Source organism: Sorex araneus, chromosome 6 (assembly GCF_027595985.1).
Source record: "Sorex araneus isolate mSorAra2 chromosome 6, mSorAra2.pri, whole genome shotgun sequence".
NCBI lineage: Eukaryota > Metazoa > Chordata > Mammalia > Eulipotyphla > Soricidae > Sorex > Sorex araneus.
The window spans coordinates 129,745,759-129,759,825 of NC_073307.1; the positions used below are offsets into that span (position 1 = coordinate 129,745,759).

Consider the following 14,067-nt stretch of genomic DNA (forward strand, 5'->3'; position numbering starts at 1 on the left):
TTAAGCAGGCTTATACTCTTTACCTATTCGAACCGTACACAATTCTGTCATATAATACTCAAGGAATCACTAATTTAAGACTAAAACTATTTTTTTTTGGTGTGTGCAGTAACAGAAACAATATATGAAAAAGTGAATTCTGTGCCAATATAAGCTTTCATCCTGATGAAATATTACATGAAGGTGCTTTATTGCATCCAACTGAGTTAAGGAATATAGGACACAAAACACACCTTGCAAGAACAATGAGCAAAAACAAAGTACAGCTATCCACATCTGGTACTAGAATTTCTACTTGATTTCGGATCACCCTTCTCCCTTCACACTAACTCACAAGCTGCCAATCTCCCACACCCACTTTCACAAACAGCAGTTCATTTTCAAGGCAGAGGGCCATATTTATTCTAGTACTTATGCATTTCTTAACATTTAATGTATGAAACTAGGCTACTGTTTATATATTAGTTCCTGGTCTTTCTTTTATTGGGTCAATAGCCTTTGAATGTAGTATCTATCCCTAACCTCATTTTCCATAGTCTGTGGGATTTTTGGGTGTGATTTTTGAAGAAAAGAATTACATTAAAAGGGAGAGAAAAGAAAACATGCTCAAGAAAGCATGCAGGCTGAAATTACACAGCCCAAAAACCTATTGTTTTACTGATTCTGCATGGTGTAGTGATTTTATTATTAATTCTTATTTTATAAGGCAGTTCACAATATTTGATTACATTTAATATTCAAACACCAATCCCACCACCATTACACCTTCCCACCATATTTGGGATGTTCCCATCCCAAACCCCAATCCCTGTCCCAAGGCAGAACCAAGATAATAGATTTTGTATTATTTGTTATAAAAAAAACTGCTAAAAATGCTATAAAAAGTATTCCATAGAGAAAAGAGTATGAAGATTGTTCTATTCTGGCCATTAAAACCTTCTATAAGATATCACTAACTTGTTGTTAAAGGTTGAGTCTTGTGAACTTTCACATATATCTATATGCTTATATATTTCCCTTGGTGATTGGTTGCCTACTATTTAAACCCCGTCAAATGTGGTGTGATACTCATTTGAAGAATTAGGGAAGGAAAGATCCTTTGCAAAATTATAAATCTGGAATTACCAGAGTCAAAAATTCTTGCTTCACTTTCCTAGTCAGATTTTAGACTAAAAATTTCATTAAAAGCCACTCATAGAGAAGAGTAGGATACTCTATAGACTGGGAAAGGAGCCTGCCTTGCATGCAGTCAGCCCAGGTTAGACACCATGTGCTTTCCCAAACCCTGCCAGTAGTGATCCCTGAGCACAGAGCCAGGAGTAAACCCTGAGCACCACTGGGTGTGGCCCCCAAATAAAAGGCTTAAATACTTCAATTATTTAAAAAGAAATTATTCCCTCCACTATTTCATGATGGATAGTTTGTCTGGGTGAAACAAATCCTTAGCTGTAAATAATTAAAGTACATTTGACTTTTATTTCTTTTGTAGGTTGGATAGAGAAGGCAGATGAACAGAAATATATGATTAAGTGGCAAGCTTATGCATTTTGATAACAGAAGGAATGATTAAAGCACCTTTTCATTATCTGTTTGGAACCTATGGGTTATTTTCAGATGACTCATCTGTCACATCTTTGATCTAATCTGGGATAAAAATATACAAAATCCACATATTATACAAGATAATAGTTAAAAGTGGTAAGGATAATAATGAGAAGTAACAAACACAAAATTCATGTCTTTAATATACTGAGTAACAAGAAACAATGCCACTATTTTATTCATGACATATTTAAATAATATTTACAACTCTACAGGCACATATATCTACATTTATACATCAAAATACTTTTTTAAAGCAAGTCTTACATATGATTGAAAACATGGGAAAGCCAGAGATATTCTGGGGCATAACTGATCATTTCTAAATTTTCGTTATTTTAAAAAGTAGTGCAGGAAATTTAAAACACTATCATTTTCTAAAATGTCCTAACCAACATGTCTTAGCACATTTTTACTAAGCTGCCACCATGCTGACTTATAAGGTCTTACGAAGGACAGTGAATATTTTTCGAAAATAAAAACTTTTTCTGTTGAAAGTTTTTATTTGCTTAGAGTCAACATTTTAAAAAACCAATTGTATTTTCTGCCAAAAAAATGTATTAGGTAAATCTTGCTTCAAAATGGCCTTTTTTCAAAAATTTAAAATAAGATTTCAAAGGGCACTGGCAACAAATTCTTTTAAAAAGTAGACTGTCAGTTTCATTTTGCTTATTTTTAAGTGGCTTATCTCAAATTTTCTTTAGAAATATTCCTTCCAAATCGTCTAACCATGGTTGGCTTTATTTTATTGATGTTTCTTCTATACTCTAGAGAAGAAATAAAAAGACAAGGTAAATTTAATTACAATGACAGTATCATTCAAAATTTTTCACCATAAAATTTCTCAAACTTATAACAATTAAGAAACACTAATACCCTCAGGTATTAATAAATCCCTCCCTCCCTCCCTCCCTCCCTCCCTCCCTCCCTCCCTCCCTCCCTCCCTCCCTCCCTCCCTCCCTCCCTCCCTCCTTCCTTCCTTCCTTCCTTCCTTCCTTCCTTCCTTCCTTCCTTCCTTCCTTCCTTCCTTCCTTCCTTCCCTCCCTCCCTCCCTCCCCTCTCTCCTCTCTCTCTTTCCCCCTCCCTCCCTCTCTTCCCCCCTCTCTTTAGTGCTGGGGATTGAACCCCAGCCTCACACAAGCAAAGTAAATGTTCTACCACTAAGCCACATCTCTGAAATTAATATCTTTGGTTTAAACGTGGAGATTCATCTCTGAGTATTGAGAAGTGAATTTTCAGACACATTAAATCACTGAATAAACGATGACATATACTTTCCTTCTTTTGGAACTACTGAAAGACTGTTTTTATAAGCACTGTAGTAAGAAGTGCTTCCTGAACAAGGACCTGGGAACTTTTGTATCAGAGAAGTCTGGGACACCACAGTCTATAAACAACTGTAGTGTGGTTTTGTCACCACGTGGTTCCTGGTTTGCTTTTTTAACCAACTTAAGGAATTTCAAAATAACTGTTACACATTGGAATCTGGCAGTAAATACACAAATGAGACAGAGGTCAAACTATTAAAATAACAGGCTAAGAAAAAAATTTAAATGATATGTCTTATCTGTAGTGCACAGTTTATCATTATTAGCCCAATATTTATATAGCCAATTATTTCAATTATGAGCTAAACTATTTACCAATATGTTACAAAAAGGGTGTTGAAGATAGTTATGAGTTTTAATTTTGAGTTCTGGCTACATCATAAAACACCTCTGTATAAATATAGATATAATAGATCTTAAGTATTTTCTATTTTGTATCTTAAGAATCCTTATCTTTATCATGGATAATTACTTGTACTAGGTAATAAAGGTGTTGCATACATAAAAGGGAATTCTTCTGTTTTGCATTGTCTTTGCATTGTTCTGTAAACAATGCAAAAAGTGTGAATTACTATATACATGTGAGGCAGTCATATGATTAGACATCAAAATAAAAGCTAACATATACCTGTCACTGGTCTGTTTTCTTGTAAGAGCTTATCAGTTGAAGCATCTCGTCGAATACGTTTGGCAATTCCAGAATTTACTTCAGCAGTTAATGAGGTACTTGATGCAGAACTTGAAGGGAAATTTTTTATTTTAGTAAAACACTTTTATATGTCTAAGTTTAATAATATTTGACATGCAATAATGAAGGAAGAATAAGTTAAATACTGAAACATTAAGTTGTTAGATTCCATAGGAATAATTGTACATAGGGAGGGAGAGGTTCATCAGGCCGAGTGCATGCTCTGCATGCCAGAGTTCTGGGTTTGATCCCCAGCAATGCATGGTCCTCTGTGTACTCTTAGGAGTGGTCCAAACAAACAAAAATAAACACAATACCAGATCAATTTTGATTTGCAGGGAAATTTAGTTGTGTTTCATTTTGAATTATGTTCATTCAAATATATTATAATAGCAGATACATGCAAGCATTCTGAAATAAACCATTTTCATAGTGCTCTGCTAGAAAATAAGTGAAAACTGTTAAGCAAAATGTAGATCAATGGGGCAATACTACTAATGGTAAAAAATTAAGCTCATGTTACATATTAAATAATTGGAGAATCTTTATCAGAGGTAATATAAACAATGAGACAATTTAGAAACTTTTCTTAAAATCAAAGCGTTTGTAATAATTTTTCTGTGATCATTACAATTATAGAAACGGTCACTGTCACTGTCATCTTGTTGCTCACTGATTTGCTCGAGTGGGCACCAGTAACATCTCCATGTGAGACATGTTGTTACTGTTTTTGGCATATCAAATATGCCACGGGTAGCTTGCCAGGCTCTGCCTTGCGGGTGAAGATACTCTCTGTAGCTTGCCGGGCTCTCTGAGAGGGACAGAGGAATCGAACCTGGGTCGGCTGTGTGCAAGGCCAACACCCTGCCCGCTGTGCTATGGCTCCAGCCCTATAGATATGGTAGAAAAAAAAATATTTCTAATATCATAATTTTTTGTGTGTTTTTGGACCAAACTCAGAAATATTAGGGGTTTTGTACACAGGAATTACTCCTGGAGGTGCTTGGGGCAATACATGGGCTGCCGAGATTGAACCCCTGTTGGCCCTGTGCAAGGTAAATGCCCTACCCGCTGTACTATTGCTCCAGGTCTTTGTCTTCTAAATGCTTTCTCAGTCTCAAAACATTACTGCATTAAATTTGAATTGACTAAACACCTGTGACGTATGGACTTGTGTTATAGTTCATAAATTGACAAAGTACAATGACTGTCCTGGAAACTTTATTATGGATGACATAGTTGAAAGGGGAAAAATAAGATAAATACACAAAATGACACAAGGTGAAGAAAAAAAGAGTGCCACAAGTTTTTGAATCACAAGGAGCTATAGGTTCCTGAGCTTACAGAAAAAAATGGCAAGAATTTACAATAGCTGATTTGGATTGTTCCTGAAAATTAGCACTCATTCTTAGCACTAGAGATCATTATATATAGGTAAAGTTGGGGTTCAAGTGGGGGGAATGAATGTTCTCTCTTCATACTAAGACAATTAAGGAAATTTTTGATTATAAGGATACACGCCCGACTTGTAAAAATTGATATTAATTTGACTAGCAACTGGAAGTTCCTGCCTGATGGCAAGCAGCTGATCTCTGGCAAATAACTAACCGTGCAGCAAAGTGACATGAGCATATGTTATGAAATAGGGAGGAGATGAGTTAGTTGCATGCTCACTGAAAATAGTCAGAAGAGGTAATATGATGACAGAGGGCAAAAGAAAAGAATCAGGACTGAGTACACGGAGTGTAGTGAAAAGTAACCCAACCCATCTACCTAAATTTTGTATAATCTGTAAGAGACATGAGTATGGCATTTATAAAGGTGACTGTGCTTACTCTGTTCAGGAATGCAAATGGGGGCTGGAGAGACACAACAGTGTTAAGGCACTTGTCTAGTATGTGGTAACCCTGGTTTGATCCCGGGACTGCATATAGTCCACCAAGCTTGCCAGGAGTCATCCCTGAACACAGAGCTGTGAGGAAGCCATATGCACAGCCAGGCGTGGCCCAACTCCCCCCACAAAGAAGAATGCAAGTGATAACCACCCAGAAAGATTAGATGTACTAGGTTATAAAGGCAAACAAAATCCAATAGTAGAAATTCTCTATTCTTAAATATTTCTAAACAAATGATTATAAATCAATTTTGGACACTGATACTCCTTTTTGATAATGCATATATATTAATTTTCTAATGCAAAAATTCTTACCGGTCATTTGGTAATCACATTTCAAGTACAAGATCAATGTCATTGGCTACTTCTAAAAAATGTCTTCTCTGTATAATGGAAGTTTTTTGTTGTGGGGAGGTGTGGGAATTATACCTGCTGGTGGTTTGGGGCTATCTGTGGCTCTGTGTTAAGGAGTGACCACAAGTGGTGCTTGGGGACCATGTGCAGTGCCAGGGACCAAACCAGCGGGAACTGCATGCAAGGCAAGTGTCCTACCTCCTGTATTAAGTCCCTGTAATTTTTAAAGGGACTTAATTTTAAATTAAGTAAATTTTAAAGCGTTTTAAAATAAGACGCTTCAATTTTAAATAAGACTTGTGAATAAATCTTTTTTGTTTCTGTTTTGTTTTTGGTCACACCAGTGTTGCTCAGGGCTTATTCCTGGCTCTGTGCTCAGGGATCACTCCTGGTGGGCTTGGTGAACTATACACAATGCCAGGAATTGAATGAGGATCAGCTGCATGCAAGGCCTTACACCTGTGATACTCTTTCTCCAGCCCCCAACAATCCACATCTCTAGGAAAGTAACTAAAATCTAATACAATTAAGCTGTATACTTCCATGTGTTTGATGTGTCAAAAACATTATATGAGGTTTTAGAATAGTTCACTAATGGGATGTTTGATATTTATGTTATAAATGTTACACTTATGCAATGAAGATTTCAGATAAAGCATAAAAGACCAAAAGTTGATATGAGTGCAAATTAAAATTATGTTTAAGACTATGAGGGGCCAAAGAGATAGCTCAATGTGCAACGCGCAAGAGGCTGGAGGTCTGATTCAACACTGTGTTTCTCCAGCACCATTGGCAGCAGACCTCCAGGTAAGCAAGGAGCTGGGATTAGGCCCTGAGTACAAGCTATGGGCCAACGGCCAGAGGAAAGAAAAAAAAAACTTTTTAAAAGAAATTTAAAGACACTTAGCTATGACAAATATAACTTCATAAGTATAAAGAAAAATATTTAAGTTGTGATTTATGCTTATTAAATATAATACCTGATATTTTTCAATCGAAATAATTTCTAGATGGAACTATTAGAGATACCTTTCAAGCAAACCAAAAATTTATGAAATATGAGATATTAGACTGTTAGACTGTGGTCACAACCAGACACTGAACAAAACTTCCAAACTCTGATATATATAATGAAATCTTATACATATAGAGCATACATTTGTCTGATTTGTTAAAAGTGTGCTAGTTATTTAAAATAAACTCATATGATTAAAATTTAATATTCACACTTTCAGAGTAAAACTTCAGTTTGGGAGGTCTTTGGAATATCCAGTCATTTGGATTTTTACCTTCATTCTCAGAGATAAAGCCAATACAAATAAATAAAATAACTATGTACATGGAAACATCTCTTATTAAAAAAAACCCAAACATTAAAACATACACACCTAAATATGTATACAAAACTGCTAAGTGGAAAATGCCAGAGTTTATTACACTCAAGCTCATGTAAATTTAATTGGGGAAAAGGAAGATTAAAAAAAGTAATTATGTACATTTCTAGCAATAATCTCTTTAACCTTAGTTAATGGCAGGATCTACTTATTTGTACTGAGAGAATATAATAGAGCAATTTATAGTCTATGAGAAATCTTAATTACTTTATATGTCCTTTAATATTATTTCACAATATTAGATGCTCATATGGAAGTCGTTTAACTCATCTAAAGTCACTCCAAATATTCAAATTATATACCTAGTCATTTCTTGGAAAATTATTTGGTTTTGATAATGACTTTATATTTATAAATTATTCTTAGCTATTAAACTTTTGTCACATCTTAATCAAAACAAGTGTCAACCACAAATAACCAGAAAAGTCAACAACATTAATTAGTGGAAATAATCGACAGAATAAAAATTAGTAATAAAATGAATGAAATAGAATGGTGAGCTCACCAAGTAATTAAGTCTCATACTAATTCTACTTCTCAAATTTGGATGTAGCAAAAATACAAATTTTTAAATATCATGAATAGTCAGTGATTCTCAGAAAAAAATAATTTAATTTTAAGTCTCCATTCCCCCGCCCCCCTCTCTCTCTCTCCCTCCCTCCTCTCTCTCTCTCTTTTAGGTCACACACAGTGATGCTCAGGGGTTACTCCTGGCTCTGCGCTCAGGAATTACTCCTGACGGTGCTTGGTGGACCATTTGGGATGCCGGGGATTAGAACTCAGGTCAGCTGCGTGCAAGGCAAATAGCCAAGAGTGGAGAGTTATTAGTAGTTTGATGTGGGTGAAAATAGTAACATAAATTTGCAGAAATGTAAACTTGTACTTTGCAAACATATACAGTGTTGTGGCTCTGGAGATAGTACAGCAGGTCATGTGCTGGCCTTGCAGGAGGTCAGCCCAAGTTCTATTTCTGACATTTCATGTAGTCTCCTGAGCACCAACAGGAGTGATTCCTGACTGCAGAGCCAGGAAAAACCCCTGAGTATTGCCAGATGTGGACCAAAAACCAAACCAAACCAAAAAAAAAAACAAACACATACACGATTTGTAAATACAATGTTACCAGAAAAAAATTCCCCAATAAATTATCTTAAGATCTTATTCTCGAGATGCAGATCAAAATAACCATGAGATATCATCTCACACCACAGAGACTGGCCCACATCCCCAAAAACAAAAGCAACCGGTGTTGGCGTGGATGTGGGGAGAAAGGGACTCTCCTTCACTGCTGGTGAGAATGCCGACTGGTTCAGCCCTTTTGGAAAACAATATGGATGATTCTCAAAAAGTTAGAAATTGAGCTCCCATTTGACCCAGCAATACCACTTCTGGGAATATATCCCGGAGAGGCAAAAACGTATAGTAGAGATGACATCTGCATTCCCATGTTCATTGCCGCTCTGTTTACAATTGCCACACTCTGGAAAAAACCAGAGTGCCCGAAAACAGATCATTGGCTAAAGAAACTCTGGTATATTTACACAATGGAATACTACGTAGCTGTCAGAAAACATGAAGTCATTTGCATATAAGTGGATCAACATGGAAAGTATCATGCTGAGTGAAATGAGTCAGAAAGAAAGAGACAGACATAGAAAGATCGCACTCATATGTAGAATATAAAGTAGCTGAGAGGTACAAGCTTACAATGTTGAGATTCCTGGCAGACATTTCTCTGGACTTAGTTACTAAAATACTAAAATACAGAAATCCAGAACTATGCTGCTGCTAGTGCGGCCTCCTGACCTCATATCTCTTCATTCTCAGCAATGGAAAACAAGTTACCAAATGCTTTCTTTTCAGCAGATCGACTTTAGGGGGGAGAAACTCCAAATCAATAATAGTGAATTTTTGTTTAAATATTGAATGTAATCAAAGTAAAGTGAAAGTAAAATTTACCAGTTACACATGTGGGGTGGGGGGCTGGGGGGAAAGAGGGAGGTATATCGTGATTCTTGGTGGTGGAATATGTGCACTGGTGAAGGGATGGGTGTTTGAGCATTGTATAACTGAGACTTTAACCTGAACGCTTTGTAACTTTTCACATGGTGACTTAATAAAAGAATTAAAAAAAATAAAATAAAAATGGTGCAATAGAGTTTCCTTAGAGAAAAAAAAAATCTTATTCTCTTTTCCCCATAACATAAAAACGTAGACAATAAATTAATTTTATAATTTTCACTGTATTGTCATTACATTCAATGTAAATATAAAGACTATATAATGGGTTTAATGCCATATAATGTACTCAGCACATTTATCTTTGTATTAATGCTAATTATTATTTACAATGCTTCTAAATCTGTCACTTGATAGCATTTGTCAGTTTTGAAAACCATTACCGAACATTACCCTAAATACTATTCCTCCCGTCCCGAATCTTTTTCTCATTTCTCACTGTGATTCAAAATATAAACTAGGTCGTTTAAAGTGTGTTTCAAATGTCCCTTTTACTCTTTTGCCCTGTTTTCTATCATTCTATTTGCATTTCTGGATATTTTTCCATCACCCTATCTTCACTAAACTCTGCTGCTGTCTCATAAAACTCAAGAACAAAAATCCAACAACTCCATCCACCCAAAAATGGGGAGAGAAGATGCACAGACACTTTCCAAGACAGTAGACTCCAAGGCAAGGATGGCAAACAGGCATACAAAAAAGTGCTTGCCACTCATGATTAGGGAAATGGAAATCAAAACAACACTGAGATATTTTTCTCATGTCAGTGAGAATGGCAAGTATCAGAAAGTCTGGAAAAAGCCAGCATTGGTGGGATGGTGGTTAGAAAGGAATTTTAATTCACTCTTGGTGGGAATGTCACCTGGTATGGAGATCTCTCTAAAAAATAGGAATAAACCATCCATACAATCCCAAAATATCACTTTGTAGCATCTATCCTCAATACACAAAACATTAATTCAAAAGGATATACATATACATAATATATGTATATGCCTACATAATATATGTATATACCTAATATAAAACAATATACACATACACCTATATTCATCTCAGCATTGTAGTACTAATAACTGAGATGTGGAAACAGTCCAAATGCCCAAACACAGATGAATGGATCAAGAAATTGTGGTATATACACACGATGGAATATTATGCAGCACTAGTAAGTACAAAATCATGCCATTCGCTGCCACATGGATGGAATTACAGGGTATTATTCTGAATGAACTGAGTGAGAAGGAAAGGGATACAGAATAATCTCCTCATATGTGGGGCTGAAAGATAAAGAGCAATTAACAAAAGGTCAAAAGCAACACAATGGGAGAACTGATCTATGGGTTTGGAAGGGGCGGGGAGGGTGGGAGCAAGGGTGTTGAAAAGGAGGGATTTTGGGGTGTTGGGGGAAGAGAGGTAGGCACAGTGGTGATGGGGGTGGTGTTGGCATTATGTACACAGAAAACCATCATTAATAATATTGAAAATAACAATAAAATAAGAGTCAAATAGAAAAAAAAATGCCTCTGCTGCTGTGTCTAAACAGTCCCAGTGAGCTGAGCGTTTCTGTTTTGCTTCAGGCCCTCACCTGGTACTGCTCAGGGGCTACTCCCAGCTCTGCTTGAGGGACCACAGAATGCCTGGAACTAGACCATGACACGCAAGAGATGCATGGTGAGCAATCTGGTTGCTGATTTGAATATGAATTGTTTTTTCATTAAACACTAAAAATTACAAGGCTGTTACAGAGCTTGAGGCAAACAGGATTCCAACTACAAAACCACAAAGGGTTTTCTGCCCTTCACAGTGCCCCCAGCTTCCTTTCTAGCCCTCATCCCGTCTCCTTAGCAAACTCGATTCAAGTTTCTAATCCCAATAAATTAAGAATTTTTTCTGGAATAGTCACTCCATCTGTTTTAACAGAATCTGAGATATTCTCTACCTTATCATCTATTTTGTTGAAATTAATCAGTTAATTTTTTTTGTTTGTTTGCTTGCTTATGGGCCACATAAAGCAGTGTTTGGTGGGAAGCTTCCGGGCATGCTAGAATAGCACGAAATGCCTGGGATAAAACCTGGAGGTCCTTTTAAGCAGTCATACACTTCAGCCTTTAGGCCATCTCTCAGCCCTTAGCAGTACAATTTTTATAGACCTATCTGATAACCTCAGTAATTATATCACCTAAGAATTATTCTTCCATTAAAAAAAAAAAGATTCTGTGGTTCCTTCACTAGTCCTCTACACTTATTTTTCAGTCATTTGATTCTGACTCCTGATGCACTTGGTAATATTTGCTTCAGTTTACACATAGTACATATATACAATATATTTAACAGTTTAAAGGTTCTAGGGGTATATACTTTCAGAGATTATATATGTGTATACATACATATATATGCACGCACACACACACACACACACACACACACACACACACGGGACTGGAGCGATAACACAGTGGATAGGGTGTTTGCCTTGCACGTGGCCAACCCAGGTTCGATTCCTCCATCCCTCTCGGAGAGCTCGGCAAGCTACCGAGCGTATCCCACCTGCACGGCAGAGCCTGGCAAGCTCCCCATGGTGTATTCGATAATGCCAAAAACAGTAACAACAAGTCTCACAATGGGACAACAGTGCTACAGTGTATATATACATATATCGCTGTATCACTGTCATCCCGTTATTCGTCGATTTGTTTGAGCTGGCACCAGTAACATCTCTATTACACTCAGCACTGAGATTTTAGCAGCCTCTCCTTACTTGTCTTTCCCAATGACTGGAGGCTCTTTCAGGGTCAGGGAAATGAGACCTACCGTTACTGTTTTTGGCATACTGAATACACCACAGGTAGCTTGCCATATACACATATAAATAAATATATATATTTTTTGCAAGTTATGAGTAGACATAGATCCCCTTACATCCCAGAAAGGACTGATGAGGCATGACTTAAGTGCTGTTTCAGAATTTCAAGTAAAATAGTGTTTAACATGTCCATTTCTCTATGATAATCCCTTGAACAATAATTTCTGTGGTACAGAAACCACAATGTCAAAGATCTACTTAATATTTTAGCCTCTTAGCAGCAACTTTCTTCTTCTTTTTCTTTTTTTTTTGTCACACCTGGCAATTCTCAGGGGTTACTCCTGGCAGTGCCTGGGGGACCATATGGGATGTTGGGGATTGAACCTGGGTTGGGCCCTGTGCAAGGCAAATGCCCTACCCCCTGTACTATTGCTCCAGCCCCAGCAACAACTCCCCCCCCCCCTTCTTAGATAGTTTTATTTCATCTATTTTATTTTATTTGTTTTTTTATATTTTATCGAATCACTCTGACATGCTGCAACATCCCAGCAACAACTTTTAACTGGTCTGGCTTCCTAGTTTAGAACTTCATGAATACCTTGAAAGCAAAAGCTTTTGTTTCTCTGGCTCGCTGAGGGCCTTAGATACTGAACTCCTACTTGCCTAGACCCTCAAGTTTAGTGTCTTTGAGCAGCTAATTGGCTGCATTTTAGCAGCTTTTCTAGTTATTCTTGATAGGTAGCTTGGTCTAATATGGTCATCCCCAGAAATAGAAGTTCCCTCACTCACTATATTTTAGTATGTATCAAAATCTTTTAAAATAATATAGTACTAGAAGTGAAGAAATTTACTAATGTCTGAAAGAGGAAATATCAAATAAGTAAAAAAAATACTGTGAGCATAAAAGTTAAAATCAAGTGACATTTTGGAAGGCTAGAAGATTGTTCAATTTACTTCTAGCAATTTGAAATAGAAATAGTTTTTGTAAACGCAAGTGAAATAGTCAAGGTTCATCAAGATCTCTGCTAAAAATGCAGTGCCACAATCAAAGTAATCTATTGTGTGTACATTGAAGTCTGAATGGATAGACTAATTGTAAGAAATAAGAAGTGGTGTTAGGGAGCAAAATACAGAGATGATCTTACATGAATGAGTATAAAGACTGAACCCATTGTGCTTACTCTTACCTTGTTAGTTTCCGTTTCCTCTTGGCAGCAGCGGTCATTGCCATGTAGGATGGTAGGATACTTGAGTCAGGTAACGAATGTTTAGAAGAAAATGAAGGGGCGAGTCTGCATGTGAAAAATAAAAAGCAAACATTTCTGATTTTTACTACTAAGAATGATGGCACATAGTTCAATAATTAAAATACCACTTGACATTAACAAAAGAAAATTTGGCAAATAACATTTACTAGTACCTTTGTAAAATATTATTGTTCAGTAGTGATTCTTGTTCAGGTAATTTACTTGTGAAGGTACTGTCTTTGCATACAATAAACGTAGAGTCCAAATCCTCTTGTTCGTATCCTTTAGTCCTATTGAGAGGATTATCTACTTCACATATTTTCAGAGAACTATCACCACTTATATTTGAGCTACTGGACTGATAATCTGTCGTAAGTGATGGTGGTTTTAATAAGGGCACTGTAGATGAATTTTGAGACGTTTTTCTGTAGTCTTCGGGTGTATACACAATAGGTTCAAGTTCTTTGCTGAGTGAATCATTGAGCTTCATACTTTCAGAAACCGCGGATGTTTGTGTATGTTTTGCTTTCAAAGGAGAAGGCATTAATTTTCTTCTGGTTCGTTTTTGTGGAGGAATTTTAAGTACGTTAGACTGACTTGAAGATGTGCCTGTTTAAAACAAAATTAAAAAGAAGTCCAATAATGTTGCCTAGATAGTTCTCTAATAACCACACCAATTTTTTAAACACTGATAAGGCACATTTTTCTTTAAACGGTTAAAAACTTGAAACAATC

General features: G+C 36.5%; 1 protein-coding gene across 1 annotated transcript in view; it reads right to left on the bottom strand.

Moving 5' to 3' along the window:
- Positions 1 to 1,817: 1,817 nt before the first annotated feature.
- The window catches only part of KIF18A (kinesin family member 18A), a 63,252-nt gene continuing 51,002 nt past the window's right edge, over positions 1,818 to 14,067 (bottom strand). Inside the window, exons 14-17 of the mRNA XM_055142910.1 lie at positions 13,506 to 13,941; positions 13,273 to 13,377; positions 3,559 to 3,668; positions 1,818 to 2,369 (exon numbers count right to left, since the gene is read on the bottom strand). Of these exons, the coding sequence (XP_054998885.1) occupies positions 2,287 to 2,369; positions 3,559 to 3,668; positions 13,273 to 13,377; positions 13,506 to 13,941 (734 nt within the window). The 3' untranslated portion in view covers positions 1,818 to 2,286. The remainder of the gene's footprint in view (positions 2,370 to 3,558; positions 3,669 to 13,272; positions 13,378 to 13,505; positions 13,942 to 14,067) is intronic.